The sequence below is a fragment of the Hypanus sabinus genome, chromosome 6, assembly GCF_030144855.1.
Source record: "Hypanus sabinus isolate sHypSab1 chromosome 6, sHypSab1.hap1, whole genome shotgun sequence".
In the NCBI taxonomy this organism is placed as follows: Eukaryota; Metazoa; Chordata; class Chondrichthyes; order Myliobatiformes; family Dasyatidae; genus Hypanus; species Hypanus sabinus.
Window position 1 is genome coordinate 147,316,624 of NC_082711.1, and position 16,282 is coordinate 147,332,905.

The 16,282-nt window shown below is 40.0% G+C and overlaps 1 protein-coding gene across 6 annotated transcripts in view; it reads right to left on the bottom strand.

The window, feature by feature from the left end:
* LOC132395942 (peripheral-type benzodiazepine receptor-associated protein 1) overlaps positions 1-16,282 on the bottom strand; it is a 312,337-nt gene that overhangs the window by 95,274 nt on the left and 200,781 nt on the right. For all 6 annotated transcript variants that reach the window (XR_009512792.1, XM_059973163.1, XM_059973159.1 and 3 more), the window contains exons 7-8: positions 7,404-7,487; positions 5,530-5,619 (exon numbers count right to left, since the gene is read on the bottom strand). Coding sequence is in view for 5 of the 6 variants with exons in the window: in XM_059973163.1 (XP_059829146.1) it covers positions 5,530-5,619; positions 7,404-7,487 (174 nt within the window). In the remaining variant the exon portion in view is untranslated. The remainder of the gene's footprint in view (positions 1-5,529; positions 5,620-7,403; positions 7,488-16,282) is intronic.

Here is a 16,282-nt window from a genome sequence, read left to right on the forward strand (position 1 = left end):
CCCCTCTCTCAGACCACAACAGCAACCCATATAAAAATCAAGTTATCATAACTAATACATCAAGAAGTTTGTTTTTTTTTTGCAGCAGCACAGTGCAATACATACTGAGCAAAAATCTTAGGCACCCTAGCTACATATATGTACCCATATTGACACTCAAGCAGAAATCTACAAATTCACAAAGTATGTTTAAAGAAAACATTAATCATAGAATAAGATATTCCGAGGAACAAAATGGTGGTAGGGAACAAAGCATTTGGGATTTGTACAAAAAGGATGTCACGCGAGGAGTACAGTAAAATGCAGGATGGGAGGGGCAACAAATTCTGGGGATGGAATATCCTGGATGTATGAAGGAAGGAAAGAACAATGGGGTTAGTGGACAACAGCAAGCAACATAATGATGGGGCGGCAACTCTCAGCAGGGTGAGGGGTGGACATCACGCAATGGGTTGTGAGAGACAACATGCAACAGTATTGAGAGGATGAGGAGGAAGCAAGCAGTATGGTAAATGAGCAACAGTGAGCAACTGATGAGTGAACAAAGGCAAGTGAAGGGGCAAGCGATGAAGCGACGAGTGAACAGAGGGAAGTGAAGGGACGAGTGAACAGAGGGAAGTGAAGGGACGAGTGAACAGAGGGAAGTTGAACAGACATACTTCATTGATCCCAATGGAAAATGGGTTTTGTTATAGTCGCACCAATCAAGAATAGTGTAGAAATATAGCAACATAAAACCATAAATAATTAAATAATAATAGGTAAATTATGCCAAGTGGAAATAAATCCAGGACCAGCCTATTGGCTCAGAGTGTCTGACACTCGGAGGGAGGAATTGTAAAGTTTGATGGCCACAGGCAGGAATGACTTCCTATGACGCTCAGTGTTGCATCTCGGTGGAATGAGTCTCTGGCTGAATGTACTCCTGTGCCCAACCAGTACATTATTGAGTGGATGGGAGACATTGTCCAAGATAGCACGCAACTTGGACAGGACCCTCTTTTCAGACACCACCGTCAGAGACTCCAGTTCCACCCCCACAGCATCACTGGCCTTACAAATGAGTTTGTTGATTCCATTGGTGTCTGCTACCCTCAGCCTGCTGCCCCAGCACACAACAGCAAACATGATAGTACTGGCCACCACAGATTTGTAGAACATCCTCAGCATTGTCCGGCAGATGTTAAAGGAACTCAGTCTCCTCAGGAAGTAGAGATCACTCCAACCCTTCTTGTGAACAGTCTCAGTGTTCTTTGACCAGTCCAGTTTATTGTCAGTTCATATCCCCAGGTATTTATAATCCTCCATCATGTCCACACTGACTCCTTGGATGGAAACAGGGGTCACCGGTGCCTTAGCCCTCCTCAGGTCCACCACCAGCTCCTTAGTCTTTTTCACATTAAGCTGCAGATGATTCTGCTCACACCATGTGACAAAGTTTCCCACCGTAGCCCTGTACTCAGCCTCATCTCCCTTGCTGTTGCATGCAACTATGGCAGAGTCATCAGAAAACTTCTGAAGATGGTAAGACTCTGTGTTGTAGTTGAAGTCCGAGGTGTAGATGGTGAAGAGAAAGGAAGACAGGACAGTCCCCTGTGCTGCTGACCACTCTGTCTGACACAGTGTTGCAAGCGCGTTTACTGTGGTCTGCCAGTCAGGTAATCAATACCTGTGCAAGTGAACAGAGGGAAGTGAAGGGGCGAGTGAACAAAAGTGTGTGAAGGAGCGAGGAGAGAGCAGCACGTCATGAGGCTAGCAGAGGAAGTACACAGTGGATGATGGGGGAACCGCCCAATATGAAATAAAGTAATTGTTATAAAAGAGTTCAGCACAGAAACCGACCCTTTGGCCCATCTAGTCATTGCTGAACCATTGAAACTACTCCCATCAACCTGCAGAGGGTCATAGTCCTTCATACCCTGACCATCCATGTACCTATCCAAACTTCTCTTAAATATTGAAATCAAGCTTGCATGCACCAGATGTGCTGGCAGCTCATTCCACACTCTCACAGCTCTTGATTGAAGAAATTTCCCTTATGTTTCCCTTTAAATTCTCACATTTCATCCTTAACCCATGACCTTTGTTTGGGTTACTCCAACCTCAGGAAAAAGCATGTTTGCATTTACCCTATCTATACCCCTCATAATTTTGTATTCCTCTATCACATCTCCTCTCAATCTTCTACGTTCCAAAGAATAAAGTCCTAACCTAATGAATCTTTCCTTGTAACTCAGGTCCTCAAGACCTGGCAACATTCTTGTAAGTTTTGTCTGTACTCTTTCAACTTTATTTACATCTTTCCTGCACATAATGCTCCAGATTTGGCCTCACCAGTACAGGGTGTCCCCAGATTATGAACAAGTTCCATTCTTAAGACCGCCTTTAAGTCGGATTTGTACGTAAGTCGGAACAGGTACATCCGGTATTATTTAACGTCAGTTAGTCAAACGTTTGTCTTAGTTATAGTATATATTTTACCTTTCTATGCACGTAAAACACTTAAGAAATGTATGTATTTCAATAATAAACTACTGCGTTGCTTAGTAATAATTGTAGCTTTAATTGGTACAGGGCTTTCACATGCTCCATTATTCTCACTTTATCCTTTAAAATTGTTCCGATCATTGACCGACTGTAGCCTAACGCTTTTCCAATGACCGATGGTGTTTCACCTCTTTCCGATCACTTTATTATTTCCACTTTATTTACAATCATAATCGTTTTCCATCAACAGAACAGAAACTATGCGGATTCAGAAGCAGCTGTGGGCGGTGGGTCCTGAGCTCTCCCGGGTCCTAAAGTCCACCCGCATTGAGACAGGTTTAATGGGACAAGTGGGGGCGGTGCTGACTGGAAAAGAGGGGTTAGGGTGAAACTTGCCAAGAAAAATTTAACCCAAATACAAAGTAACACACTCAACACAGTGTTAACAGCAATGTGATCTGACTTAAAATAGTGGATGGCGTTCTCCTTCCTCGAGCTGACAAATTTTTAATAGGCTTTATGGCAGGCTGCTCGAAGTATGAGTTGTTTGTAAGTCGGACGTTCGTGACTCAGAACAAGCTGTACACATTTGCAACTTCGATATCACCTCCCATCTCCTGTACTTCCCATTTCTACCTCCTACCCTGCCAGTCCAGGTAGACCCATTGTTTCAGCTTGCTCCTGCCCCACCAAACTCATTTCTGCATACCTCAACACTATTTTATCTCCCTTGTTCAATTCCTTCCCACCTATGTTTGTGACACTTCTGATGCGCTGGATTTTTTCAATGATTTCAAGTTCCCTGGCCCCCATCGTCTTATTTTCACCGTGGATGTCCAGTCACTCTGTACCTCCATCACCCACCAGGAAGGTCTCAATGCTCTCCGTTTCTTTTTGGATTCCAGACTCAACCAGTTCCCCTCTACCACCACTCTCCTCCATCTAGCGGAACTGGTCCTTACTCTTAATAATTTCACCTTCGGCTCCTCCCACTTCCTTCAAACTAAAGGCGTAGCTATGGGCACCCATATGGGTCCCAGCTATGACTGCCTTTTTGTTGGCTAAGCGGAACAGTCCATGTTGCAAGCCTATATTGGTATCCATCCCCCACTTTTCCTTTGCTATATTGACAATTACATTGGCTCTGCTTCCTGCACGCACGCTGAGCTCGTTGATCTCATCAACTTTGTGTCCAACTTCCACCCTGCCCTCAAGTTGACCTGGTCCATTTCCGACACCTCCCTCCCCTTCCTTGATCTCTCTGTCTCTGGAGACAGCTTATCTACGGAAGTCTACTATAAGCCCACAGACTCTCACAACTATCTGGACTATTCCTCTTCCCACCCTGTTACTTGTAAAAATGCCATCCCCTTCTCTCAACTCCTTCGTCTCTGCCGCATCTGCTTTCAGAATGAGGTTTTTCATTCCAGGATGAAAGAGATCTCTTCCTTTTTTAAAGAAATGGGCTTCCCTTCCTCCACCATCAACTCTGCCCTCAAATGCATCGGTCCCATTTCACTCACATCTGCTCTCACCCCATCCTCCTGCCACCTCACTAAGGATAGGGTTCCTCTTGTCCTCACCTACTACCCCACCAGCCTCTGTGTCCAACATATGATTCTCCATAACTTCCACCATCTCCAAGAGATCCCACCATCAAGCACATCTTTCCCTCCCCCCCCACTTTCTGCTTTCCACAGGGATTGCTACCTATGTGACTCCCTTGTCCATTTGTCCCCCCATCCCTTCCCACCGATCTCCCTCCTAGCATTTATCCTTGCAAGCGGAACAAGTGCAACACCTGCCCTTACACATCCTCCCTCACCACCATTCAGGGCCCCAAACAGTCCTTCCAGGTGTGGCGACACTTCACCTGTGAGTCTGCTGGTTTGATATACTGTGTCCAGTGCTCCCGGTGTGGCCTTTTATATATTGGTGACACCTGACGCAGACTGGGAGACCATTTTGCTGAACACCTACGCTCTGTCTGCCAGAGGAAGCAGGATCTCCCGGTGGCCACACATTTTAATTCCATGACCCATTCCCATTCTGATATGTCAATCCATGGCCTCCTCTACTGTCAAGATGAAACCACACTCAGGTTGGAGGAACAACACATTATATTCTGTCTGGGTAGCCTCCAACCTGATGCATGAACATTGATTTCTCTAACTTCCATTAATGCCTCTCCTCTCCTTCTTACCTCATCCCTATTTATTTATTTCCTCCCTCTGGTGCTCCCCCTTTCTTTCTTCCAAGGTCTTCTGTCCTATGATACTCCCCCTTCTCTAGCCTTGTATCCCTTTTGTCAATCAGCCTCCCAGCTCTTAGCTTCATCCCTCCCCCTGATGTAGATGACAAACAACAACTGACTCAGCACTGATCCCTGTGGCACTCCAATGAACAGTACTGTGCAAAAGTCTTAGACACATATATAGAGTTAGGGTGCTTCAGACATTTGCAGAGTTACGTAGCAATTTTATGTATTGCACTGTACTGCTACCACAAAATAAACAAAGTTTGTGACATACAGTATATGAATGATGATAAAACCTGATTCTGAAATGGCTCTCTATCGTGGATTGTGGACTGAAGTGGGCAGGGAGAGGGGTGGAAGCAGGAAGCACCAGAGAAATATTCTGTGATGATCAATAAGCCAACTGTTTGGAAACACCTTGCCTGTGCCACCTTCCCCCAACGCTCCTGGCACTCCTCTGCCACCTGTTCCACACCCCTCCCACGGCACTCCACATCCTTTGCTCCTGCCAAATATACAAACACACTTTCCACTCCACGGTGACAAATACAGTACTGTGCAAAAGTCTTAAGCACCCTCACTATATGTATGTTCCTGAGACTTTTGTACAGTACTGCAATTGGCAGAAATAAGACACTGAATTAATCAATATGATTGTGAAAGAGGTAACATTCTGGCACATGCATAATGCAGGCTTATAAGATAAACCCTACTAAACACAATCTGCACAATCAGATAAATCGGCAGGACACTGTATATTCAATGCATTGAGCAGAGATTGTCACCTTATCAGTCTCCTGTGCCTCTTGGCTGAGTCTAATGGTCTCTTCAGTTAACCGTGCATTCTCACTCCAGACTTGCTTCAGCTCATTCTCCTGAAGTATAAACACAAACATTTTAACAAAGACAAAGACAATACAAAGCATATCATTTTGCACCACTACAAACCTTTAGTAAGCTTCCTTCCACTGACTCTCTAATGGCTCCAGATCATATAAAGCCCATCCTACCTTTTTGTTCTAAAAATATGTTAGTGAACTTGGAGTACAAAGCGAAGGAATAAGAGATAACCTTTGCAGTGGGTAGCTATTGTATGTAGCTGATGCCTTACCATCAGCTTTCAACAAAAACAGATTTGTTTGAGAAAGACGTATTATTTAAAGAATTAAATTAGTACCTGTGAGAAACAGGACTCAGGCGTATGACAGTATTGCTAGTTCCAACAACTAACAATCAAGGAACAAAATTCCAGGGGCATCTCTTGATGTTGTTCAACATAAGGATGACATTATTTCTAGAGAGCTCACCTGTTCATAATAATAGAATGGGAAACAAGTCAGTTAAAAAATATAGGAGCCTTACCTGATTCAGGGCAGGATTTGTTATGGACCCTCCCTTGTGATGGTTTAACTGTGTAGGAGGTGAAGTCAACAATGAGGATCTCACAGGAAGAGTTCAAGTTGCACCTGGTCTTAGCAGGTTCTGGTTCTAGCAGGTAGTAATTTTTTTTTTTACTGCCAATAAATCTTGCTTTTCTCAAACAATCCTGTAGTTATGTGGAAAGCTGGCAGAGTGGCATCAGGTACACAGTGTGACTAGAGTGAATGCAGCTACAGGACTGCTACTGTAACACAGCGTCAGAAACTGTAGGTATTGTCAGTGTTTCTGCACAAACTGGAGCACACTGCTGCCAGTGACATTAATCAGCACATTGGAAACAATTCAAGCATTTTTCTACATATACATAAAATAAGTTTGAGGAGGCATGTTTGGTGCATAAAATCCATCTGACCTTACCAATGAGCCAATATATCTCAACCCCGAAAAACAACATACCGGTACCACACTTCAAAGGGATATTGTCAGAAAAACTTTGGCATTAAAAACAAAGTATTACCGATTCTAGAAATTCTGGACACTACTGAATCTAAACTCTAGATGGATGCAAGTTTACTCACTAGCCTTTCGGGCACAGACAAATTCAGATCCAAGCCAAAAGAAGAATTTGTTCTGTACTAGAGCCCAAGCCATAGAAGTGATTTTTTCATTAAAGTGATAGTGCAAAGTAGAATTCAGCAACAGCTCACTTCTGACATCAAAATCACCTATTGTGCAGACAGCATAACTCAATTGAAGATAAGAGAAAACAGATGCTGAAAAACAAAATCAGGAAAAGCTGGAAGCTTTCAGCGAGCCGGCAGGATAATAGAAAATAATATGGAAGTGGAAACAGAGTTAATGCTTTGGGTCATCAACTTTCATAACTTCCAAATTCTGAAACTTCAGAGATGTAAACTGCATGGATAAGCTAATTCCATATACAGGGACAGGAAATCATTGAAAATGAATTACCAAGTGGTCCGAGCAAAACTTTAACACTAATAAGCTTTGAATAACAAATAATATTGCTTAAAATTGCAATTACTATCAATGTATTACTTATAATATCATATTTGCTTTACAAACACTTCTCTGAACTACACATATGCTGCATATAAACTGACTAAATTATACATGGTATCCCACAGGAGGTTCATATTTTTTACATGTTCTGTTAATACAGTGAAAAAACAACAATACAGAGTGTGACTCTGAAGAGACATGTTTACCCTCATACTCCTTCATACTCATACATTAATATAATTAGGAGCTCACATACCAGATCCTGGCATATCCGCTGGCGTTTTTTTATTTCTTGTTCATGGCTTTCACATTCTTTCCGTTTTTTACATAATTCTGTTCCCTGTGGAAAGTAAATTAGATCTAGTAAGAACTACCTCACAACCAGGGCTAGTCAAAAATCCAGGCAGGTCACAGTACCGCCTGTTTTAGCTAACCAGGAGAGATACGCCAGTCAGTATTCATTCAGCAGAAGACAAGCTGTATTGTGTTCAACTGCAGACTGCTGCAACATTCATGGACTACTTTTTTTGTGGCTCTGTTTCACTGGTATCTGTGCTTGCTATCTTATCTGTGCTATATGTGCCCTGTTCTGTGTGTGACTGTTGGTACTGTGTTTTGCACCTTCACTCTGGAATATCAGTCTCATTTGGATGTATTCATGAGCATTTACAGTTGCAGGAAAGTTTGCAAACCTTTTGCAATTACCTGGTTTTCTGTATTAATGACTCATAAAATAAGGTCTGATCTTTATCTAAGTCACAATAATAGGCAAGTACAATCTGCTTAAACTAATAACGCACAAAAATTGTACTTTCTCTCATCAAAATTGAGTACACTATTTAAACAATCAAAATCTAGGTTCAAAAAAGTATGTGAAACTCTGGGTTAATGCCTTCTGCAAAAGCTGTTTGATGTCAGGTGTTCCGATCAATGAGTTGAGATTGGAAATGTGGGTTGTAGAGGTGCCCTGCCCTATAAAAAAGACACGCAGGTCAATAAGATCTGTTCATGTGCACCATGCCTCGATCAAAACATTTTAGAGGAAGAACTGTTGAGATACATGCAGCTGGAAAAGGCTACAAAAGCATTTCTAAAGGCCTGAGTGTTCATCAGTCCACAGCAAAAGAAATAGTCTGCAAATGGAGGAAATTCAATATTGTTGCTACTCTCCCTAAGAGTGGGCTTCCTGCAAAGATCACACCAAATGTGCAATGCTGAAGGAGGTGAAAAAGTGAAAAAGAACCCAAGGGTAACAGCAAAAGACCTGCAGAATCTCTTGAACTTGCTAAAGTCTCTGCTCATGTGTCCACTATAAGAAAAACATTGAAGAAAAACTGTGTTCATGGAAGGACACATTGGAGGAAAGCACTGCTCTGAAAAAAACATTGCTGCATGTTTCAAGTTTGCAAAAGACAACCTGGATGTTCCACAATGTTTCTGGGGCAATGTTCTGTGGACAGATGAAACAGAAGTTGAGCTTTTTGGCAAAATTGCACATCACTATGTTTCAGAAAAAGGGCACAGCACACCAACACTAAAACCTCATCCCATCTGTGAAGCATGGTGGAAGCAGCATCATGGTTTGGGGCTACTTTGCTGAGGCAACAATGAATTCAAAATTGTATCAAGCCATTTTACAGGAGAATGCTATGGTAGCGGTCCAGACGTTAACCCAATTGAAAAGTTGTGGCATGACATGAAGAGGGCTGTTCATCAAGATATCCCAGAAATAAAATGAACTAAAAGAGTTTCATGTGGAGGAGTGGTCTAAAATTCCTCCTTGCCATCATTCAAGTCTGATCAGCAGCTACATGAAACGTCTGGTAGAGGTTATTGCTGTTAAAGGAGCTTGTACTAGTTATTAAATACAAGGGTTCACGTACTTTTGCCAGCCTGGACAGTGAATGATTAAACAATGTGTTCAATAAAGACATGAAATGTTTGTGTTTTATTAGTTTCGGCAGATTATGTTTCTAAATTATTGTGACTTAGATAAAGATTAGACCATATTTTATGAGTAATTAATGCAGAAAACCAGATAATTGCAAAAGGTTCACAAACTTTTTCTTGCAACTGTGTTGTATGGTCGAATGATAATTAAACTTGAACTTGATGTTTTCTTGGATCAGCAATTTGTTTCTTGAAAGATCAAGCAATGATTATGGAGGAGATAAATCAGGTTCTTTATAGGTTGGCTATCAAATGAAGATATCATTCCACGCTGATGTGACAGGCTCAGTATCAACATTCATTAGCCAAGTAGCTTCCTGTGTTTATTAAACACAGTTCATAAGTGATTAGTCATAATGATTCATTAAAAGGAATGAGAAGGGTGATCCTGCACTGGGCTGGGGTTCCTCTCTACTCAATTTGGGACTAATTTCCAAGTTAGTGGGGTGGAGTGTTTTTAAGTGTTTTGTTTGTAAGAGAACAACAAGCTACCTCCTCACCATGGGTCCATACATTTAATTTCCTATGCATTGCAAGACAGAAATACTGAAAGATTTCAAGTGGCAGTTCTGAATTGTCCTGACTTGCTTCTAGACTGATGGTACATTATGGTTAGGATTTGCATTTCATTACATATTTATGTCCCAAATGTTTATTTTTCATTTTTGAAAATATTTTATGAATACTTTTAACTGATAAAAGATATCTCATCAGCAACATTTAGGACAGGTTAAGAAGTCTTAAAAAGCAGAGACCATGAGAGTCATATGGGATGGGATGGATTTCACTGGTCGCTGTTTGTGGACACTCCATTTGAAGGAAAGCTGCAGCAATGAGGCATCAAGGAATTATAGAGCTGCAAAGTTGCAAAAGATATGAAGGATCACAGGTCTACAGCAGGAATGTACTTGAAGCAAAAGCCATGTCAAGTATAAATTGGACCAATATATTTAGGTGATTCTGACAATAAACAACAAGAAGCTTACTAAAGTTATGAACTTGTTAATTACATAGCTTTAGTTAACCAAACATCAGCCATATCATTAGACTAGTCTGAGGATTCCTAAATCTTAAATCTATCAAAGATGCCAAAATAACTGGCCTAGAAACAATTCCTATCGCACATTTGTTACAAGCCAAAGTTAAACAAGCAGCTTTCAGATGGATTATAGAATATTACAATCTGATTTTTACACTGGTTAACAACCTATCAATAACTTTAGTTAGCAAACACGAGGAAATCTGCAGATGCTGGAAATTCAAACAACAACACACACAAAATGCTGGTGGAACACAGCAGGCCAGGCAGCATCTATAGGAAGAAGTGCTGTCGACGTTTTGGACGAGACCCTTCGTCAGGACTAACTGAAAGGAAATTTAGTAAGAGATTTGAAAGTAGTGGGGGCAGGGGGAAATGCGAAATGATAGGAGAAGACTGGAGGGGGTGGGATGAAGCTAAGAGCTGGAAAGGTGATTGGCGAAAGTGATACAGAGCAGGAGAAGGGAAAGGATCATGGGACGGGAGGCCTCAGGAGAAAGAAAGTGGGGGGGGGGGGGGGAAGCACCAGAGGGAGATGGAGAACAGGCAAACAACTAAATATGTCAGGGATGGGGTAAGGAGGGGCATTAACTTAAGTTAGAAAAGTCAATGTTCATGCCATCATGTTGGAGGCTACCCAGCTGGTATATAAGGTGTTGTTCCTCCAACCTGAGTTCGGATTCATTTTGACAATAGAGGAGGCCATGGATAGACATATCAGAATGGGAATGGGATGTGAAATTAAAATGTGTGGCCACTGGGAGATCCTGCTTTTTCTGGCGGACCGAGCGTAGGTGTTCTGTGAAACAGTCTCCCAGTCTGCGTCGGGTCTCACCAATATATAAAAGGCCACACCAGGAGCACCGGACGCAGTATACCACACCAGTATTACTATATTGCGGCAAAATTTTGTGTTTAAACTATGCAATGCCACATGACCGAATTCATTTTTCTACTTCTCCAATATTCAGCAAATAAGCTCAAAAAGAATAAGTACATACTTTTAATATTCATTCCCAGATGTTAAAGATTTTCTTTATACTCTACCGTACATTCCTCACATCTTTTAATGATATTCAAACTATGATATCCTTGCTTATACAAGATATAATTGGTTTATATTTTGCTGAAAAATACAGGTGGTTCCAAACAGAAACAATGGCATTTATTCCAACAAGTCCAGGGCTGTCATGCATGTGCAATCTATTTTGAAATCCTGAGCTTACCATCAGTGGGTTTCAATATCCTCTGCTGCATTCGCTCAGATCAATCTACCCTGGATATCCCCAATCATAAATGTTTGGGAAACACTTCTCTGATCTTATGCCAAGTTACTTCCTGAGGCAGGATCAGTGATCCCATTAACGTCAATGATTGTAGACGCAGGAAGGTAAGAAGGTAAGTTCATTCTTTTAGATATACAATTTATGTTTTTAGGGTTTTTAATTATCTAAAAGCACTTAAGGAGATCGCTGATTTTATTCTATTATTAAAACATAAATATTTCAAGATTTACTTTATTATTATTAAAAATCACACATTCATAATTATTTAGAAATCCTAATAATTTTGATAGCCAGCAAAGATGAATGTAAGGCATTGCTAGCTCTCTGGAGAATGTACTGTAGCAATTAAATCTTTATCACTAGACTCAGATGTTTACTGCTAGTAAGATATGTCCTCGGTATCCACTCATGAACAGTAGACTAGTATTTTAAAAATCCAGGAGAAATCATGCTGATTGTTCCCAGTAGTTTCAAAGAGAACCATCTGCATTCAGCTACTTGCAGATAACTATGTGCGATGCACCTTGCCCTCTGCTCTATGGTTTAACTCCTTATCAACAGGTTTCCCCAACATTACATCTACCCTACTTCAATTCTATGCTAGTTAAACCTCAAAACTTGTATCATCAAATCCTGCAAATATTTTGTGGGTCAGGCTGCATCTGTGACCATTTGCCAGAGTTCACTGTTTCTCTTCCCACAGATGCCACCTGACCTGCAAAGCATTTTCTGATCAGATCAGCATTTCGTTTTTATTTTAACTTCCAGGATCCAGAGTTTTTGTTTTAAGTTTCTTGAAAACGTGTACACTTTAGGGGGCATCGCACACGTAGAACACCAGTAGAAAGTAGCAATGAGTCAGGACAAAAACTTGAGAGAAAAGCTTGTGTTTTGCATGTGGCAAGCTCTCATATATTGCAATATGATGAATGACCAAAATCATAAGTATTAACCCAAGGATAAATATTGGCCAGAACATAGTGGGGATTTGTGATGATGGAGTGGAAGTAATTTCCTTTTTCTTTAAATTAATGTCATTGTATCCTGAGTCCATCTGAGAGATCATCTGGTTTAGCTCCCCTTCTGACAGTGCAGCACACTCTCAGATATTGAACTGAAGTATTAACTCCAATGTCTATGTGAATGTTCATGAAGTGGGACTTAAACCAAGAATCATCTGACTAAGACCAACTGAGCCACAGCTGACACTTGCTATGTTAACACATTAATGCAAAGCAAAGTCTAAATCCTCAGGAATAACGGTGTAATAGACCCGATTCTGTAATTTGGCATGTGCTTGTAACTTGCTTTCTGAACAAATTATATAGGCTCACCAAAGTATACTTACACAAAATAAAAGCTTGAAAACTCAAGGTGTAAAACAACTTCAGTCATTTCTGAAACTGATTTTTTTTTTACAAAGTATAAATTCCCAATAAGGGAAAAAGAAATTCTAAGTAACTATTTTACAACAAAGGAAGCCAACTGTGGCAAGCCCAGAGGATACACAAAAATCTTAATTAAGTGAACCACTCAAGATGAAAGCTTAAAGCAAGTATTACAATTATTTCATATTAGTCAAGCCTCAGGAACATAGTAATCATTGTTATGAACAAAATGCACAACAAACATGCCCAACAAACAATGTGAAAATGATCAAATGACCTACGTTAATGAAGTTGAGTGAACAGTAAATAGTGACCAAGAGATCCAGCATTACACATTCTTCCTTAACTTCTAATCAGATTAAAATAATCTAAAAGTTAGCATCTACGATAGTGTAGCAGTCCCATAGTATTGCACTGGACTCTCAGTCTGGATATTTGTCAATAGATGAAGTGTTTAAAACTGAACAGACTCGGATCCTTATTACTTAGAGGCAAGACTGCTACCATCTCTGCAACACCTAGCACCTGAAAGATGGCATTTTCCATTCAACTAACAGTGGTTATTTGACACTACAAAAATAATATTTTCTTTGGTACAACAGTTTCTGCAACCAGGAAGCTCTGTAAGTAAATTTCACAAGTTGGTCCTCTGAACCTCGTGCTAATGGGGAAGTAGCTTCTTCATAACTGTGTGTCATATTTGTAAATGATCGACAAATATTAGCTGATATCAAAGTTCATCAAGACTGAGAATCTAGGAAAAATAAATCATGAACACTAGAAGTTTGAAATTAAAGCAAACAAGCTAAAAGTGCAGCACAGGATGTTTGGCATTTGAAAGAAATAAACAAAAGTTAAACACTCCAAGAATGCGTCTTGTAAATTCCAAAAGAAAATTTAATACTTTAGGAAGCTGAAGGACATGTATGAGAAAAAAGGTTACAGGGAAATAAGTGGGGGAATGGCAATGATAGGATCGCAGCAGAAGCCAGCATAATTTATAGCTATAGCCTTCTTCTGTCATAAAGAAAATATGACAAAAGATTCATGGATTAAACTATAAATTAGCCCAGTATACAACTTAGAACATCCTGCAGTCAATATTTGTATCTTGAATTGACTTGGTTAAAAAAAAGCAAGAAGAATGCTTTTCAAATCTTTTCAAAGCTTCAACTAATACCAACCGGAAAGTTCAAGAACTAATGTTAGAAGTTGACCACTCTGTAAAGTACTGTTCATGGTTGCTGAGATGAAGGATGGTCAGAAATAAAAATGCTCTTTCTGGATTATAACAGATCATCTAATTCTCATTTATGATTATGATTATTACAAACATCGAGTTTAAAAGACATAAGCACAGTGCCTAAGTCATCTCAGCCTGCCTGCATTGGTCCCTTTAATGTTGCCCTATTTTCCAAAATCTTCAATGACGTTCCAGCTATGAAAAAATTCACACGAGTTAGTTCCCTAGAAATAACTGGACAGAAGCTAATCCATCTACTGGTGAAAGCACACAGATTATTAAGAGAATTAACAAGAAGAACAAAGTCATTTTCAGACTTTACAGAAATACAGAAATTATGATTTTATGTTCTTCCTTCTGAGGTAAATGTATATATCTGTTGTCCTAAAAGAATCAGTACTTTATTTTTCCAGCTCCTTTATCCAGTGTACTTTTAAGTATCCATTGCCACCTACACCAAGTAAAACAACTGAGTTTTTCCTTAAAGTATTTATAAATAGTTTCTTGAAAATGTGTAAATTAAAAGAACAGCTTAGCCCCAGAGCATGTTGTCTCATTCAGCTGTATCTATGTATAGTTGAATGATAATTAAACCTGATTTGATTTGATTTTTTTTAATATACAGTGTTTAGTAACCTTTTTCTTGTCAATTCTCTGCACTTCAAAATAGACTCCAAAAGGATATCTTTTTTCTTTCCCTCAAGTAACATTATAAAAGACTAAAGAAGCATACTTTTCAGTACTTTCATCTCAACAAACAACTGTTTCTTCTAGAAAATACATAAATTTAAAAGGAAAAGTTAACATTTTTTGGAGAAAAAATATAATAGTGCAGAAGACAACTTGGTTAAATATGCACATTAATAAAATCAGTATCTATCACCCCTCAGTAACATGACATAAGAGACATGCACTTTGACTTAAATTTCTCTTGGATTTTCACAATGAATTGTTTTAAAGTAGCAATTTGCTCTTAAGCAGATCAATTAAACCAATTTGCATTGGTTTGATGAATGGAGTAACCAATTTATCCAAAAGAACACACCATTATTCTGTTATTAGAGGAATATTAGATATTAGATGACCTCAGCACACTCCAAGTCTTAATGTACAAATACTTGATGAACTTGAAGAGTGAGCCATTCTATAGCAAAACTATTCTTTTGAGATGAGTGACTGTTATGCTTCCATGATGGAAGTGTTTATCATGGAACTTAAATTACTTCACCCTCTCACGAGTAAATTACGTAATGATAGCCTTGAAATAGGTTTGGAGCCTGCTGGAAAATTGGTGCATCTCGATATTCATTGCCCAGAGCTTGGAAGGGGGGGGGGGGTGGTCTTTACCAATTTCAGTTTTCTAAGAATAGCTGCCATTTCCAGGGATCGAAGAGTAGCTTTTGCGCAAGTTAAACTTCCAACCAATATTCCTTGCTCAGCTCCCTGTCATAAGCAAGAACCAGTCTTCAGTTCTTAAAGTAATTTTCAAGCAACAGTAAACCTGAAATTAAAAGAACAGCTTTTCCATATCCATACCCTGTTTCTCCACACTGCTTTGGAGCACCCAATGATAGCAAAATATACAATCAGTGGCCACTTTTTTGGTACACCTGCTCGTTAATGCAAATAACTAATCAGCCAATGTAACAGCAACTCAAAGCATAAAAAATATAGCCATGGTCAAGAAATTCAGTTGTTGTTCAGACCAAACAAGAGAAAGGGGAAGAAATGTGATCTAAGTGACTTTGACTGTGGAATGATTCCTGCCCCTAGAAGGGGTGGTTTGAGTATCTCAGAAATTATCATGCATAACAGTCTCTAGAGTTTACAGACAATGGTGCGAAAAACAAAAAAAATCCAATTAACTGCAGTTCTGTGGGCTTAAATGCCTTGTTAATGAGAGAGGTCAGACAATGTCTTACCTTTAATAGGGTGACCAAAACTGTACACTAGTGGTCACCAACCTTTTTCAGTCTAAGATCCTCTACCTCGGCCTTAGTAAAAGGCAAGATCGACCCCAGATCAATTGGTTACACGCATGCGCACCAGGGCAGAAAAGACCAGAAGTAAAACCCCGCAACCGGGAAGTAGGAATAATGTATAAATACCAGGGGTACCCACCCTTTTTTTGCACCGCGGACCGGTTTAATATTGACAATATTCTTGCAGACCGGCCGACTGGTTGGGGGGGGGGGGGGGTGTTAAACACGACGGGAATTCAGCGATACT